Genomic DNA, 16671 nt, shown 5'->3' on the forward strand with positions numbered 1-16671 from the left:
TGGGCAACATTCTGAGGGCCGCATGCAATTGGTGGGCAGGGCCAATATGCAAAAAAGGGGAGGAGTAACAGATATGACTCTGTACCTTTGCACAGTAGGCTACTTCCATGTCATACAGAAGTCAGAGGTTTTGACAAACAAACACACACACGTCCCAGGTAAGCCAAATGCCACCCTTCTACCTAGCAAAGGCATTCAAGGAGAGGAGCTTGGAGAGAGTCTCTCAAGGTCCAGACTGAGAAGCCAGGAGGGCCACCTCTTCCAACATTCAATGAAGCTGAACGTTCCTAAAACTGACTCCATGTGATGATGGATACCTCATGTTAGCCATGTGGGGGCTTCCCTTCTCAAGTTAGGCTCTTTCCACACACAGCCAAAATCCAGGCAAAGACCCACCCCCAAAGCAGATTTATACCACCCCGTCCCCAAAACAGATTTCTTTCTGGAACAAAGTTGATGAGACGATTTCCTGCTGAAGCAATAAAGACCACACTTCAGCTGGTACCAAAAAAAAAAAGGAACTTTATTTGATACGAAGAATAGAAAATAAACAACCCCAACCCATAGTTCCCTCACAAGCCCCTCACCTTGAAACCAGGCCTGCTAACTCCTAAAAGCAGGTCCATTGCCTGCAAAAAACCTCGTCGGCAGAGCAGAAGAGCACCGCCACCTCACAAAAATACCCCGCTTCTCGTCCCAGCCCAGAGAACATTGTGAAAATAAGACTTGATGTGGTTTGTCCGGTCCATGTGTGCCGCATCTGTTATCTCAGCGATTCGCACAACACTCTTGTAAGGCGGGCTGGTGTTCCATTTCTCCCTATTGTAGATGGGAGACTGAAGTATCTGAGGCACAGCAGCTGGGGGGCGACCACCAGATGGGGCCGAGTCGACACCAGAACTGGAGGACGGATCATGGTCTTAACAGCTACGGCCCGTCAGCCTCCGTGATCCGCTTTGCAAGTTTTCCCAAAGGCAACGAGGTTGGGCACTACTGGGAATAAGTTAGCTGCTGGGCCACAGCATGGGGACGGAGGAATTTCCCATCAGCCCCTGCAACAAGCATCGCCAGCCATCAGGGCCGATGGGTGCTGTCGAACCATGATGCTCTAGGACTGCAACTCCCAGCAGCCCCGGTCAGCACAGCCAATGGCCACGAATGATGGGAGCTGTCGTTTGACTTCAACTCCCAGCAGCCCCCACAGCCAGAGGGTCAGGGATGATGCGAGTTATAGTCCAACAACAGGCCCCCCCAGCCCTGCCTTAGCCCAACCCAGGAAGGGAAATTCTTACAGAGGAAGAGAGCAGCCACAAGAGAGGACAGGACGAAAACGAGGATCTGCCGGTTGATTTCTGGGTGATCTGCAGTAGATCAGTAAGGACGGTGGATTCTCAGTGGCTTAACAGTAGCAAGATTGCAAATCACCACTGGACAAAAATTAATTTCTACATGTACAGAGGTGTAAAGGAGGTAACCCTCAGATGATGGACTGGGTGGAGGATGATTGGAGGTTGAGTCCAACAACATCTGGGCAGGAATAAGCCCCCCCCCCTCTTCATTTGTGTGGAGGGGCTAGGAGGGGGCGTCAAGTCCTCGCTAAGGGGGCACCCCACTAGCAGAGGCGTGGGGTCACCTGGGGCACAGCTAGGAGAGAAAATCTGGGGTGTAGAAAGAGGCACAAGAGCCTTTTAAGGCCGAGGTGGAAACGAAGGAGGCTAAAGTCTTCAAGGACACCCTGCAGCCCCCAGGTCAGAGCACTGGGGTTCGGGTACGAATCAGGAGAAACGGGTGCAGGTTATAACCGGACGTGACCAGCAGCTATCCCCTCCCAGACGCCGTGGGTCAGAGGGACGTACGATTTCGCAGCGTCATCCAGAAAGAAAAGAGGGTCCGAGATCAGCGTCGGGTTGAAGCCTTCGTCTGCCAGGCGGACCTTCTTCTGCTTGAAGGTGTCCGTCACCTCCAAGTGTTCCTGGTGGGAAGGAGAGAGAAAGGACAGAATTGAGGGGTCGGGACCTCGGGAGGTCATCCAGGCCACCCCGCCAAATGCAGGGACGTTGCAGCTGGCAGCATCTCCGACTGATAGACAGCCTTCTGGGGGCTGCATAGCAGCGGTGGGCAGGGCCAGAGGCAAAAGCTTAAATTGACTCCCACCCGAGGAATAGGTAAGTAAGTTAACGGACAATGCAGAATTGGTAAAAATTAACCACAAAATTAAGAGAATCTTTTATGGGAGAACAGATGCCTTTTTCGGACTGTTTAAAGATATATGGTATGATGAAGTGGCAAGGAGGATTTGAGCTATGAGCGACAGAAACGTTTAGACTGTAATATTGTGGCTGTGATTCGGCAGACGGAAGATCGGGTGCAGCAGAACAGAACGGGAGGAACAACAATGGAAAACGGGGTGGGAAGTCGACAAAAACAAGAGAAAAGACGAAATTGCGTTTTGACTGTATGTGTTAAAAGGGTTCAAACTTAATAAAATACAAATGGGGGGGACGGGACTGACCCACACCCGCCCCTCTCTCTATCCTAAAGGTAAAGGTAAAGGGACCCCTGACCATTAGGTCCAGTCATGGCCGACTCTGGGGTTGCAGCGCTCATCTCGCTTTATTGGCTGAGGGAGCCGGCATACAGCTGATCATGTGGCCAGCAGGACTAAGCCGCTTCTGGCAAACCAGAGCAGCGCATGGAAACGCCGTTTACCTTCCCACTGGAGTGGTACCTATTTATCTACTTGCACTTTGACGTGCTTTCAAACTGCTAGGTTGGCAGGAGCAGGGACCGAGCAACGGGAGCTCACCCCGTCGCGGGGATTCGAACTGCCAACCTTCTGATTGGCAAGTCCTAGGCTCTGTGGTTTAACCCACAGCGGCACCCGCGTCCCAATCCTATCCTACATCTATCCTACATCCATCCTCTCTATCCCACATCCATGCAAATGGGTAGCATATCAGAGTTCAGAAACACCTTTCAGCCAGGGAACAATACCCAAGGAAGGTGTGACGCTGGGGCAGCAAGGGGTGTGGTCTGAGGATAAGGGGTGCAACCGAGGTGAATCCCAAGAGGCCAGAGAGGGAGGCCTGGGGGGCCGCAGGGCTGACACCCACCTTTGGCTGAAAAATCACAAGCAGGGCCTCTTTTCGCTACAGACACAAGCGCTGAGACTACCACGTTCCGGCACAAGATCCTGCTCATCACCGCTTCCCGGCACCAGGAACCCAGCCTCCAACACACACAGACAGACACAGACACAAACATCCCTCTTTCCTGCACGGCTGTGGAAGAGGCGCAGGCTGCATGGGGCACTCCTCGTACCTGGATGCGCAGAAATCGAGGGCGGGCGAAGGGCGGGAGGAGCTCCACCACGTGCGTGTAGACCTGGGCACCATCAAACTCCTGTCCTGGCTTCAGCACCACGGTCGCCATGCCTGCTCGGCCTTCGTGCCCTGGGGGAAGAGGCAGGGGGGAGAGGGGAAGATGAAGCCAGGGTCTCACGCTGGAATGCGGCACAAGCGGATATATGTACAGTGGTGCCCCGCAAGACGAATGCCTCACAAGACGGAAAACCCGCTAGACGAAAGAGTTTTCCGTTTTGGAGGTGCTTCGCAAAACAAATTTCCTATGGGCTTGCTTCGCAAGACGACAATGTCTTGCGAGTTCCTGCTGGTTTTTTTTCCTCCCCCCCCCTTTTTCTAAGCCGCTAAGCCGCTTATCAGCTGATCCGATCAGCAGATAAGCCGCTAAAAGCGCTAATAGCGCTAATCCGCTAATCCGTCAATGGGCTTGCTTCGCAAGACGAAAAAACCGCTAGACGAAGAGAATCACAGAACGGATTCTTTTCGTCTTGCGAGGCACCACTGTATCCGTATGGGAACCTCTGACAAGCAGGGGCCAAGTTAGGCCTGCCAGGGCATCAGAAGAGTCTGGCAGCCAGAAGAGGCCAATGGCCCACCTAAGTCCAGCATCCTGTTCCCACAGTGGCCAACCAGATTCCTCCAGCAAGTCCCCAGGCAGGGTGCTTAAGGCATCGTTGTTTGTCTCCGGCATCTACTGTTCAGAGGTAGACTGCCTTGGGACAGGGAGGCTCTTAGAATATTAGAAGTGTACAGTTGGAAAGGACCACAAGGGGTTAAAAAAAATGGATGTACCGCGCTATATTAGAAGCAAAAAAAAAAAATTGTTTTGATGAATTGGAAGAGCCGCAAAAAGATTCCATTGAGCACATGGATTGATAATACCGACAGATTAGCTACATATGAACGAATTGCACGTTGACGCAAATTAAGAATGGATAGATATGAAGAAATCTGGAATGAATATTTAAGCAATAAGGCGGATAGTGGGGGGAGGAGAGAGAGGTGGGAAAATATTGTTAAAAGGGTGCAGTCATATACTTATCATTTTTAAAAAATCTGAATTGTCAAATTGTGTTATTATTGTTATTATGGTTTTGTTGTAGTGTCTTTTGCGGTTGTTGTTTGTATCGGAAAAAATGATTATATATATATATATATATATATTTAAGGGTCATCTAGTCCAACCCCCTTCAGTCTTTTGCCCTAGGTGGGGCTCGAACCCGTGACCCGAAATTAAGAGTTCCATTCTGAACAATCACAGCTATCAGCATCAGAAGAGCCTTGCAGGATGAGGCCGAAGGCCCACAAAAGTCCGGCATCTTTTTTTCTTACAGTGGCCAACCGCCTATTGTTCCCAGAGTGGTTTGAACAATCCACACCCCTTTCGTCCCAGGGAACTCTGGGAATTGTAGTTCGGCGAGGGGAACAGGGGTTTGCCAACAACTCTCGACACTCTAAATGAACTACACTTCCCAAGATCCTTTGGGAGAAGCCATGATTGTGTGAAGTGGGGTTGTGGGGTGATTGAGGCTACAAACACACACAATTTGGAAACGTCCAGCAATTGAAGAAACACCGGATATCTTCTGAAGGGTTTAGGAGGCAGGAGATCAAGCCATCACATAATTTCCAGAGTGGTTCAGTGCTCAATCCCTCTTCCCAGGGGACTCTGGGAATTGTAGGCCTGTGAGAGAACTAGCCCCCTCAACAAACTACACTTCCCAGAATTCTTTGGGGGAAACCGTGGCTCTTTGAAGTGGTATCTGTGGTAAAGTGGAAGGTGTTCTTAGTCATGTCCATTAGCTTTGATGGGTCTACTCTGAGTAGGACGAGAAGGGGCAGGCTGACACCCTGGGACCATAGCTGTCAACTTTTCCCTTTTCTTGCAAGGAATTCAGAATAAGGGAATTTCCCTTAAAAAATGGGAAACGTTGACAGCTACGCCTGGGACACCCTCTACCCAAATCCCAGCCCTTTCCTGCACAGCGGTACCTTGGTTTGCAACCGCTTTGGATTACAACTTCTTTGGATTACAACCATGTCAAACCTGGAAGTGTGTGTCCCTTTTTTGGATTACAACCCATTTATATATATATATATATTTATTACAACCAATTTTTGAAGGGAGGCCCCATTGGCGAAAGCACGCCTTGGGTTACAACCTTCTTTGGTTTACAACCGGACCTCCGGAACGGATTACGGTTGTAAACCAAGGTACCTCTGTAATATGGTTCCTAGAATTACATTATTTTTGTAGTTGGTTTGTATGCCTAGTGCATATTTTGATTACAGGACGCTCCATTTTATCTGTTAATTGTGTTTTATAGAACGTGGATGTTCTCTGGTGGTTAAAAAAAATGCTGTTTTGCTTAAGATGTTTTAACCTTAGAGTTCTGGTATTTTTAAAAAAGTGGTATATAAACCGTCCAAATAAAGAAGTAAAATAATACCGTATTTTTCGCTCTATAACACGCACCCAACCATAACACGCACGTAGTTTTTAGGGGAGGAAAATCCGTAGGCATGCCACCCGTAGGCATTTCCTCCATAACACGCACAGACATTTCCCCTTACTTTCTAGGAGGAAAAAAGTGAGTGTTATGGTGCAAAAAAACCGGTAATTTGAAAAACACATTCTAGAGCCCCTCATTTCAAGAGTACCTGGAACCGTGACACCATAAACAGTGACCTCCAGCAAGCTGTCCAGACTTCCCAGGATCTCGCCTACTTCTGTCGTGGCCACGTTCTCTCCTTTCCACCTAGGAAAGGGCAGGGAGAAAATAGAATTAAAGGGTTAAAGGGATGTGGAAGAATCTGGGGAATCGCAGGGCGTAGTCCTGGGGGCAGAGGCTGGCAAGGTGGCTCTGTGCCAGGCATGGGAAGGGGGAAAAGCAAGCATTATAATACGATAATAGAATTACAGAATTTGAAGGGACCTCAAGGGTCATCTAGTCCAACCCTGCGCAAAGCAGCCATCACAGCTAAAATTAAAAACGATAATGGTGGAAAAGGTGGAGGATATAGACTCCCAGACCCACAGAGTTGGAGGGTTATTGTTCTTCCCTGATCGTCAAGCCCAATTTATTGCCCAACACATGACATTCTGAGCTAGGAGATGGCTGCCTGTCCAAATTCTGCTCAAAATCCACCCAGCAAATCAAAGCCCAACCTCCTGCTAGGTCATTGATCCCATTTCTCTTGCTCTCAAAATGGGGGAATCTGTGGAGTAAATATCTGAACTGTTTGAAAAGCAATTGCAATAAACAGATTACGCCAGTAAGACTGCAAGAAGTTTTGTAAGGAGGATTAGGTGAAATATTGCAAGGAAGACTATGAAGAGAATCATTAGTTAAGGACAATTAAAAGTAATAAGAGAAATTAAGAAATGCAGATTAAGTATAAAGAACGGAAAATCTTCAGAGGTAGTTGACGGAAGTCTAAAATATTGTATAAGATAATGTCAGAGCTGCTCCCAGATCCTAGCTCACAGAGGATCACGCTAGCCAGCGTTCACTTTATAAAAGTCTTTATTGAGTTACAGTTTCCATTTTCAAGCTGCCGCGTGCAGCTCTACGTCTTATAAGCTAGACCGGCGAAGCTCCGTCTGAGTCTCCGCCCCCTGTACACCAACTTAATACCCTAGCCTTACTCCACCTTTTCCGCCTGACCGTTCTTCTCTGGGTCCCTCTGCCCCCCGTGGTCTCTTCCTTCCTGGACTCTTCTGACGCTGACCCCCCGGACCCTTCTGTCTCCTTGCGTCGGGCTTTAGGACCTGGCTCCCTTTCCGGGCTGCTTACTGCGCCGCCTTCCTGTGCATTTTAACTTGGCGCGCGCGCCCAACCTTCCACTTTCCGCTTGACCGTTTCTTCGCTCCCCGATGGAGGTGTGGCCACTCCTGACTCATGCCCTCCCCACTGCTGCGAGCTGCCCGAGCTCGATACCTGGCGCCCTTCCTCTCCACTGCGCTCTGTTGGGGACGCTGGCCCCGATTTCCAACTGCTGCCCTCTGAACCCCCTCTGGACCCTTCTTCCTGGGGTGTCCCCCTAGGCTCCCCCCTTGCTCTGGCCACTGGCGCTCCTTTCTGTGAATCTTCTGATTCACTGGAAAGACTCGGAGATCTCGGGTCGTCGTCATCACTCATCTTTTCTTCGGACTCCTCCCCCTCGCTCTCTGTTTCCTCCCTTGCCCTCGCCTCTGCTCCTGAACCCCTGACAGATAAGAATGTATGTTAAATGACTGTTGGAAACGATATGTTACAAAATTAATAAAAATGTATAAAAAATAATACAGTCATACCTTCAGTCATACCTTACAGCCGCTTCAGGTTGCGTTTTTTCGGGTTGCGGACTGCCGAAACCTGGAAGTACCGGAACGGGTTACTTCCAGGTTTCGCGCATGTGCAGAAGCGCTAAATCATGCTTTGCACATGCGCAGAAGTGCCGAATCGCAAGCCGCGTGTGCACAGACATGGGTTGCGAACGCTGCGGGTTGTGAATGTGCATCCCGCACGGATCACGTTCACAACTCGAGGGTCCACTGTAATGGGGGAATCTGGACTCCAACTCCCATCAGCCCCCAGGCAGCACAGCCAGTGGTTCATCAGGGATGATGGGAGTTGGGAGTCTGGCGAAACTGGATAGCTCAGTCGGCTAGAGCGTGCTGCTGACAATGCCAAGGTTGCAGGTTTGATCCCTGAAAGGAACACCTGCATATTCCTACACTGCAAGGGGGTTGGGCTAGATGATCCTTGAGGTCCCTTCCGACTCTACGATTCTATTAAAACATCCACATCAGTCACCTCTGCTTTGGGAGGTTCCTTCGCGGCTGTCCTTGTTTCCCCCTCCAGAAAGTTTTCTTTAGCAAAGAGCGCCCTCCTGTGGCCAGCTCCGTGTTGTAAATAGCGAGCAGGCTTTCGAAAGCGGCTTAAGTTGAGAAATGTAGGTCAGGCCACACGGGGGCGCCTTTGCATCAGAAGACAGGGCAGCAGGAGAATGCAAAGCAGCTGGCGATTAAAAATAAGAGGAGGGGAGAGTCTGATGGGCAGGAGAAGCCCAGGAGCAGCAAAGAAGGTGCTATGGGTGTTCTTAACATTTCCCAGTGGGTGCGTGGCAGGTGGGGTAGCGCAATGGAGAGGAAAATGCTTCCTCCAGGCAGCTTGGAATAGAAGAGCAGGCCAGCCGGCAACTGGGAACAAAGGGGGAGAAAGGAAATAGACACCTAAAGGGAAACCGAGGCAGAGGGAAAGGAAAGGATGGAGATTCCTGCGAGGAATTTGAGGCAGGGAGGAGGAGAAGGACAGAGGAACAGCTGGAGGGCTCTGCAGGCCAGAGTTCAGCATCCTTCCCTCACAGTGCCAGCCAGATACTTTTTCTGGGAATCCCAGAAGCAGGAGCCGAGTGCAATGCTGCCCTCCACCTAGAGGGAAACTGGGGCATGGAGAGACGGTATCTTGACTCAGGGAACAAGATTTCTGGGACAGTTTCCAGGTCAGTTTGAAACTTGCGAAGTCATCCCAAGGGAGTAAAATGTCTCCAGCCTCCTCACTTCCAACCCAACAGAACCCCAAAGCTCTCCTGCACGTCTCTCCTTGACATCCTCTTGACAAAGTTTAGACTGTAAGCTCCTGCAGGCAGGGACCTGCGCTCTCTAAACCAGCGGTTCTCAAACTTTTTCCTCTTTCGGAATAAAAACTTGCCTCCTCTTTCCTCTTGACGAAGCTTAGACTGTAAGCTCCTACAAGCAGGGACCTGCACTCTCTAAACCAGCGGTTCTCAAACGTTTTCCTCCGGGCCGCACTTTCGGAATAAAAACTTGCTCTTGCCACCCTCTTCAGATCCAGGAGTTCCTGACCCACAACTTCCAAGAGGAAAAGGAGGAGGAGGAAACATACCGGAATGTGTCTCCGGTGCGATCCCAGAAACTGACGAAGCCGCGCTTGTCCTGCACCATCAGGTCGCCGGTGTTGAAATAGGTGTCCCTGTTGGAAAAGACCCCGTGGAGGAGCTTGGATTCCGACAACTCGCGCCCTCCGGCGTAGCCTTGGAAAGGTGTCTGCGGAGTCACGGGAGAGATCAGAAGGCCGGGCTCCCCTGACGCAAAAACAGAGACGTACAGTCACCGACCTGGAAGTGTGGGGTCGCCACGGTGGGACGGAAGGCGGCTCTCTCTCCGCCCCCGACTGAACAAACAACACCTTGCTCACCTCTCTTGACACGCTGGCACCGTCCCGCCTTGTCCCGGAAGGGAGCACCTCGAAGCACGTCGTAACGGACCAGTTCGAAGGGGACGAACTTCTGCAGAGAGTAGGGGTGCAAATGAAGCCTTTCAAAAAATACAATGAAATGGGTACGGGGGCTAAACAGGGGATTCAGCTCCTGACATCACCCCTGGCCTTTAGAGATGATGGGAGTTGGGAATCCAGCTGTTAAGTTGTGGGTGAGCATATCAGACGACACAGCGATTCTTCAAACAGCTCTTGTTTATTCAGAGGCCAGAACAGAACTGAACCGAAGGGTTCAGTCAGCCTGCTTATATAGAGCTCCAGTACAACGTAACTGTAACAGTTTTCTAAAACTATCCAATCACTGAACGTCACTTTCAATCCCTTATTTGCATAACTATCTACAGTATCCCCCTGCTGGCCCAGGGTGAGAATTTCAGTACATAACACCAGTGATTTCCGGCAGGACACAGCCTCCCATCTCCAGGCTCAACCCTATCTGGAGATCCTACAAAGCTTAGGCCCAGGCTATCTGAAAGTCCGTATCCTGAGTAGCAAGGGTATTGTTAGCTCAGAAATGGAAGCAAGAAGAATTACCGACGAAAGAAGAATGGCAGACAAAATTAGTGGACTACGCAGAATTGGATAAAATGACAGGAAGGATTTGAAACCTGCAGGACCAGAGATTTACAGAAGATTGGAAGAAATATACGAACTGTTTGAAGAGCAACTGTAATCAACAAATTACGCTAGTAGGCCTACAAGAAGTTTTTTTAAGGAGAAATATATGGAATATTGCAAAGAAGAGAGACATTAGTTATAATATTTAAATGTAATCGTGAAAGTAAGAAATGTAAACCAAGTGATAAGATTGGAAAATTTTCAGACGTGATTGATAGAAATCAAAAAATGTGTATAAGATATAAAAGTATGTTTAGTAATTGTTTAAAGTGCTTTGCTAAAAAATGTTTAAAAATATTTTTTAAAAAGAAAGGAAGTCCGTATCCTCACATACAGAGCTGCCCAGGCTCCGAGATCTTCATGTTGAGGAACGTAGGAGAGGATATATTGATTAAATATTATCTCTCCTCGCTCACGCTAGTGAGCAAGCAGCAGAGCGCATTCCCTTGCACATTGCTAGAAGCAAGTTGATGGATTCGTTAGAATCATTTAAGTTAAGCAGTCCAGTCTGGCTTGTCCAGACTGGATTGTTCCTGGTAATTTTTCCCCTTTATTTCCCTCTTATAAATAATAACAACACGACAGCCTTGTTTAAAGTAGAGTCATACCTCGGGTTACAGACCCTTCGGGTTGCGTTTTTTCAGGTTACGGACCGCCAAAACCCGGAAGTACCGTTCCGGGAAGTAACGTTCCGGTACAGTGGTGCCCCGCAAGACGAATGCCTCGCAAGAAGGAAAACTCGCTAGACGAAAGAGTTTTCCGTTTTGGAGGTGCTTCGCAAAACGAATTTCCTATGGGCTTGCTTCGCAAGACGACAATGTCTTGCGAGTTCCTGCTGGTTTTTTCCTCCCCCCCCCTTTTTCTAAGCCACTAAACCGCTTATCAGCTGATCCGATCAGCAGATAAGCTGCTAAAAGCCGCTAATAGCGCTAATCCGCTAATCCGTCAATGGGCTTGCTTCGCAAGACGAAAAAAACGCTAGACCAAGAGAATCACAGAACGGATTCTTTTCGTCTTGCGAGGCACCACTGTACTTCCTGGTTTTGGCAGTCGCACATGCACAGAAGCGCCAAATCTCAACTGCGCATGTGCATGGGTTGCGAACGTGCATCCCACACGGATCACATTCGCAACCCGAGCGTCCACTGTAGTGGTAAAGTTTACTTACATTCAGTTCGCAGTAGGATCCTGAAGGCAGGCTTTAATCTTGTGGTTACAGTTACATTTGTAGTGAAAAGAAGTCTGAGCTAGGCCTCCGAGTCCCATGGGTAAGCAAACTAAGGCCTGGGGGCCGGATCTGGCCCAATCGCCTTCTAAATCCGGCCCACGGATGGTCCGGGAATCAGCCTGTTTTTACATGAGTAGAATGTGCCCTTTTATTTAAAATGCATCTCTGGGTTATTTGTGGGGCATCGGAATTAGTTCAATCACCCCCCCCAAAAAATATAGTCCAGCCCCCCACAAGGTCTGAGGGACAGTGGACCGGCCCCCTGCTGACCAAGTTTGCTGACCCCTGGCTTAGGGCCACATAAACCTAAATCCAGCCCTGGCCTCAGGTATCCACTTCGCCACATCCTGATGCCCTACACCTGCTTCCTCGCAGAGACCCTGTCAATGCTCACCTTATAGAGCCAAGAGGCGCGTCCCACGGCCCCCACGGCCCCCGTGTAGTTGAAGAGGCTGACGCTCCCTTCGGTCATGCCATAGGTCTCCACGATCGTCAGGTTCCCAAAGCGGCGCAGGAATTCACGCCAGACATCCGGGCGAAGGCCACTGCCCACCGCCATGCGCAAGGTGTGCTCCCGGTCACTGGGGCTCTGGGAGGGAGGGAGGAGAAGGAATGAGCCGAGAGCAAGGAGGAGAATTCGGCCGATGCTTGGAAATGGCTCCAGGGTACATTCACTTGTAAAAAAGGAATATACAACGGGAAAGACAGGAAGTCTAGTGTGTTTGTATGTATATGATTTTGCAGGGGGGGGATTTGTTTTCGTTTTTTTCCTCTTTGTTCTTTCTTTTTTCTGTTTCATTTTCTTTCCAGGTATATAAAATTTGTATATAATTTTTGTATACACGTTGGAAATTATATTATAGTAAGTCCTGTAATGTAATATGACAACGTTTACCGATGTAATATAAGAATGTTAACAAATAAATAAAATGGAAATTTAAAAAAAAATGGAAATGGCTCCAGGGGCCACGAGAAATAGGATCAGATCTCAAAAAAAAATTACAAAGTAGTTAAAGGGGTGCAGAGACCGCTTAGCAGATCCCACAGGAGGTGATGATGATGGCCCCTGATTTGGGTGGCTTTAGAAGACAATTAGACAAGTTCATGGAAGATGAAATAATCCTGGGACCTATAGTTTGTTAAGGGTGCTGAGAGTTGTTGGGGATGTTAACACGAATAGCAGTCGCAAATATTGCAGTTGTTGTATATGGGATTATTATTATGATTGGAATTTAAATGAAATTAATAAGATGTTGGAACGTAGATTTAAGAAAAACACCCATCAAACCATCAGAACTAGCATGCCGGAGGGCACCTGACTTATTTAATTTGGTAATTGAAAGATTGGTATTAGTAACTGTGTTATATTATGGTGTTGTTATAATGAGGCTATCACTGGGTTGTAATTGAAAATTAATTAAAAAAATTATTGTGAGAGTTGTTGGGGTGCCCCGCATAGAGCTACAATTCCCAGAGTGGTTTAAGAATCAATCCTTCTTCCCAGGGAACTCTTGAAAGGTCCGTCCCCCCCCACTTTTTTTTTAAGAGTTGGAAGAGTCACACACCTCTCCTCAGATTTTGGAGGAGAGGGGTGACCGGCTTGCGTGGCAATCCCTCCTTTCACCAGCAGAGGGCCTCCGTCCCCCAGCACTCACCTGCGGCTGATTGACCAGGTAGCGGCACAGCTCCCCGATGTACTGGAAGATGGTGACACGATGGCGCCGGCAGTCGGGCCAGAACTGGCTGGCAGAGAATTTCTTCTTCAGAACGCAAGTGGCCCCTGCAAGGAGATGGGGTTCCTTGAGAAAGAGAGAGCGGCTGGGAGCCACAAGATGCCCAAGCATAACTCGCACCACCACCACCACTTTGTCATTTCTTTTCCTACATTTTAAAGCAAGTTTCTAGTCCTTATTACTTACTGCGTTTTTTTTTTATTTCAAAGGAAGTTTCTAGCCCTCATTATTTATTGCACTTTCTTTCCTTTCTAAATTCTAAAACAAGTTCCTGGTCAGTATTTATTGCATTTTCTTTTATTTTTCAACTCGAAATCACGTTTCTGGTCATTCATTGCATTTGCTGGTTGCGTCATATTTTTAAAAAGCAGAGTGTGAAATGATGAAAAAAAATTGGTATTTAATATATAATGAACTGAAGAAACTTCTTAAGTACACATTCCCGAAAAAAAACGGAAGCTTTTCTATTAGGGATCATAGGGAAGGAAGTTAAGAAGGAAGACCATAAACTATTCCAATATGCTACTGCAGCAGCTAGAATACTGGTAGCTGAAAAATGGAAATTACAGGAGACCCCAACGATAATGGAATGGCAGGCTAAATTTTTTGAGTATACAGAATTAGCTAAAATGACCTACAGAATTTGAGACCAAAAAGGGACAAAGTCTGAAGAAGAGTGGGGTAAATTTGTGGCATATATAAGATCTAACTGTAGAGGTTTAAAGACTACAGCAGGGTTGATATAAATCCTACAGCAGGGTTGATATAAATCCATTTGGGTAGAAACTGTTTCTCAGGTGGCTAGTCCTAGTCTTTATAACCCTGGACCTTCTTCCAGAAGGCAGAAGCTGAAAGAGATCATTTCCGGGGTGCGCACTATCCTGCACTATCTCTGCAACTTTCTTATGACACCTGGAAGCGTAGATTTGATCCCAGGTGGGAAGAGTGCACCCAATTATTCTCTCCACAGTCTTTACAACCCTGGACAGCATTGTTTTTCCCCTGACCGTGCAGCTCCCAAACCACACACACAGACCATAAGTTAATACACTCTCCACAGTACAATGGTAAAATGCCATCAACAGGTCCTTTGAGAGATTGTTTTTCCGGAGGATTCTCAGAAAATATAACCTCTGTTGTGCTCTCTTCGTCAGGTCTTTGCTGTTTTCTCCCCAGGTTAGATCATCTCTCCACTCCATTCCCAGAAATCCAAACACCGAGACCTGTTCCACACGCTTCCCCTCAATAATGAGTGGCTGAATATTCAATTTACATTTCCTAAAGTCCACAATAATCTCTTTTGTTTTCTTAAAGTTAAGGAGTAAGTTGTTTTTCCTGCACCACTCCCCCAACTGCTCAACTTCCTTCCTACAGGCCGCCTCCCCCTCTCCAGCCGTGATTAAACCAACCACCGTTGTATCATCTGCAAACGTAATGACCCGGCATTTGCAACCACAAGCCAGCTTCCTCCCCCCGCCAAAAAAAGCCACTCCATGGGCTCCAATCCACCAAGCCCCTGAACCTACCGAGGCCGAGAGTGCCGATGACCCCCAGAAGACCCCCCGCCATGTGGTAGAGGGGCAAGGCCACATAGATCACGTCCGAACGGGATGCGCCCACCAGCTGGTAGAAGCCCAAGCACATGATGGATTTGAGGTGGCTGATGCGAGCCGCCTTGGGGAGTCCTGGAACAGAGAGGAGGGAAGGAAGAGTTGAGCTGTTCCCTCTCCCTTTTTGTCTATTCTGCCCCCCCCCCCCAATATTTCAGAACCAGACATTTCAGAAGTACAGCGCTACCTCGGTTTAAGGACAGTTCTGTTTACAAACTATTCGGTTTATAAACTCTGCAAAACCGAAAGAGTGTCCCGGTTTGCGAACTTTACCTCGGTCTACGAATGGAAGGATACCGGCAGCAGGAGGCCTCATTAGGGAAAGTGTGTCTTGGTTTAAGAATGAATTTGGTTTAAGAACGGACTTCTGGAACGGATTAAGTTCATAAACCCAGGTACCACTGTACCTTATTATTATTATTGCTATGACTATTATTATTATTATTGGGGTGATCCTCTTTTGCATACCTGGGTAAGTATGTTATAATAAGTTTGCAGCATGAAATGTTCCTCCCTTTTGCTGAATATTCCCCTCACAACCCTCCTCCCCTTCATTTTCCATTTTTTCCTTTTGGCGGTCCACATTTTCTTCAATTACAGGTAACTTACAACTTACATGCATTTAACTTGCGCACATTCAGCTTTATACATGCTTGGCAATTTAAAAAAAAAATTAGAAAGGGGATGGACATCTGGTGGGGGGCGGGGAGACTTTGGCAATCCCACCCACCAATGAACCCTATGTGCTTTGACTATATGGGATTTTGGATTTAGGCACTATCCTCAGAACGAGAGTCGCCTGTATTTCAGAAGCAGAAGCTCCAGAAGTTCCACATTGTAACTGTTGTTGTTGCTGTTGTTGTTTGGTGTAGTGGTCCTCTTTTGCATACTTGGATAAGTATGTTACAACTGGGATACTGCAATGAAATGTTGCAGCGTAACATGTTCCTGGTCAGTGCGCCAAGGCAGACAAACTACCCTTTTGCCGGATGCTCCCTTCCATGACCCTGCTACCCTGATTCCCCCTTTCCTCTGACATCCAGGCAGCATTCCATGGCCAATGAGCACGCTCTGTCCCCATTGAGCTTTCCTCATTTTTCTGGTGGGCATAATTCTGCAAACCTTGGGGTTCCCTCAAACCCGCTGGGACCTCCCGCTTATCCTGATGGATGGTGCTGTTCCGCCTTCTCATCCATATGAGAACAAGTTCGCTGTTAGTACAGAACCAAATGAATCTGCTGCTGGGGGAAGCATTTGCTTTGCATTCCAACGGTTCCAGGTTCGATCCCCACCATCTGCAAGTAGGGTTGGGACTGTTCCATATCTGAAATCCCAGACGCCGCGGCCAGTAAGAATAGACAATACTGAGCTAGGCAGACCAAAGTGGTACAGTCTGGCACTTAAATTTCTGGACTGCGCCACTTCTGCATGTGTGTGTTTGGGGCTGGAGACACCATTAGTTTCAGCGCTTCTCCACTGGATAGATGGGGAATAAATTCCTTACGGGCAAATGCACTGATTACTACCGTATTTTTTGCTCTATAAGACGCACCAGACCACAAGATGCACCTAGTTTTTGGAGGAGTAAAACAAGGGGGGAAAAATTCTGAATCTCAGAAGCCAGAACAGCAAGAGGGATTGCTGAGCAGTGAAAGCAGCAATCCCTCTTGCTGTTCTGGCTTCTGGGATAGCTGCACAGCCTGCATTCGCTCCATAAGACGCAGACACATTTCCCCTTACTTTATAGGAGGGGAAAAGTGAGTCTTATAGAGCAAAAAATACGGTATTTACTTATTGTGTTGATACCCCCCCGTTTTCTCCAAGGAGCTCAAGGTA

At 48.1% G+C, this 16671-nt stretch overlaps 1 protein-coding gene across 1 annotated transcript in view; it reads right to left on the bottom strand.

The window, feature by feature from the left end:
- Positions 1–497: 497 nt before the first annotated feature.
- The window catches only part of SLC27A3 (solute carrier family 27 member 3), a gene marked incomplete at its 5' end in the record, with an annotated part of 30666 nt that continues 14492 nt past the window's right edge, over positions 498–16671 (bottom strand). The window contains 8 exon segments of the mRNA XM_083477050.1: positions 498–1972; positions 3322–3452; positions 6024–6121; positions 9254–9452; positions 9566–9656; positions 11887–12081; positions 13148–13272; positions 14752–14910. Coding sequence (XP_083333176.1) covers positions 1796–1972; positions 3322–3452; positions 6024–6121; positions 9254–9452; positions 9566–9656; positions 11887–12081; positions 13148–13272; positions 14752–14910 — 1175 coding nt within the window. The 3' untranslated portion in view covers positions 498–1795.

The sequence above is a fragment of the Podarcis liolepis genome, assembly GCF_965112155.1.
Source record: "Podarcis liolepis genome assembly, chromosome: 15".
NCBI lineage: Eukaryota > Metazoa > Chordata > Lepidosauria > Squamata > Lacertidae > Podarcis > Podarcis liolepis.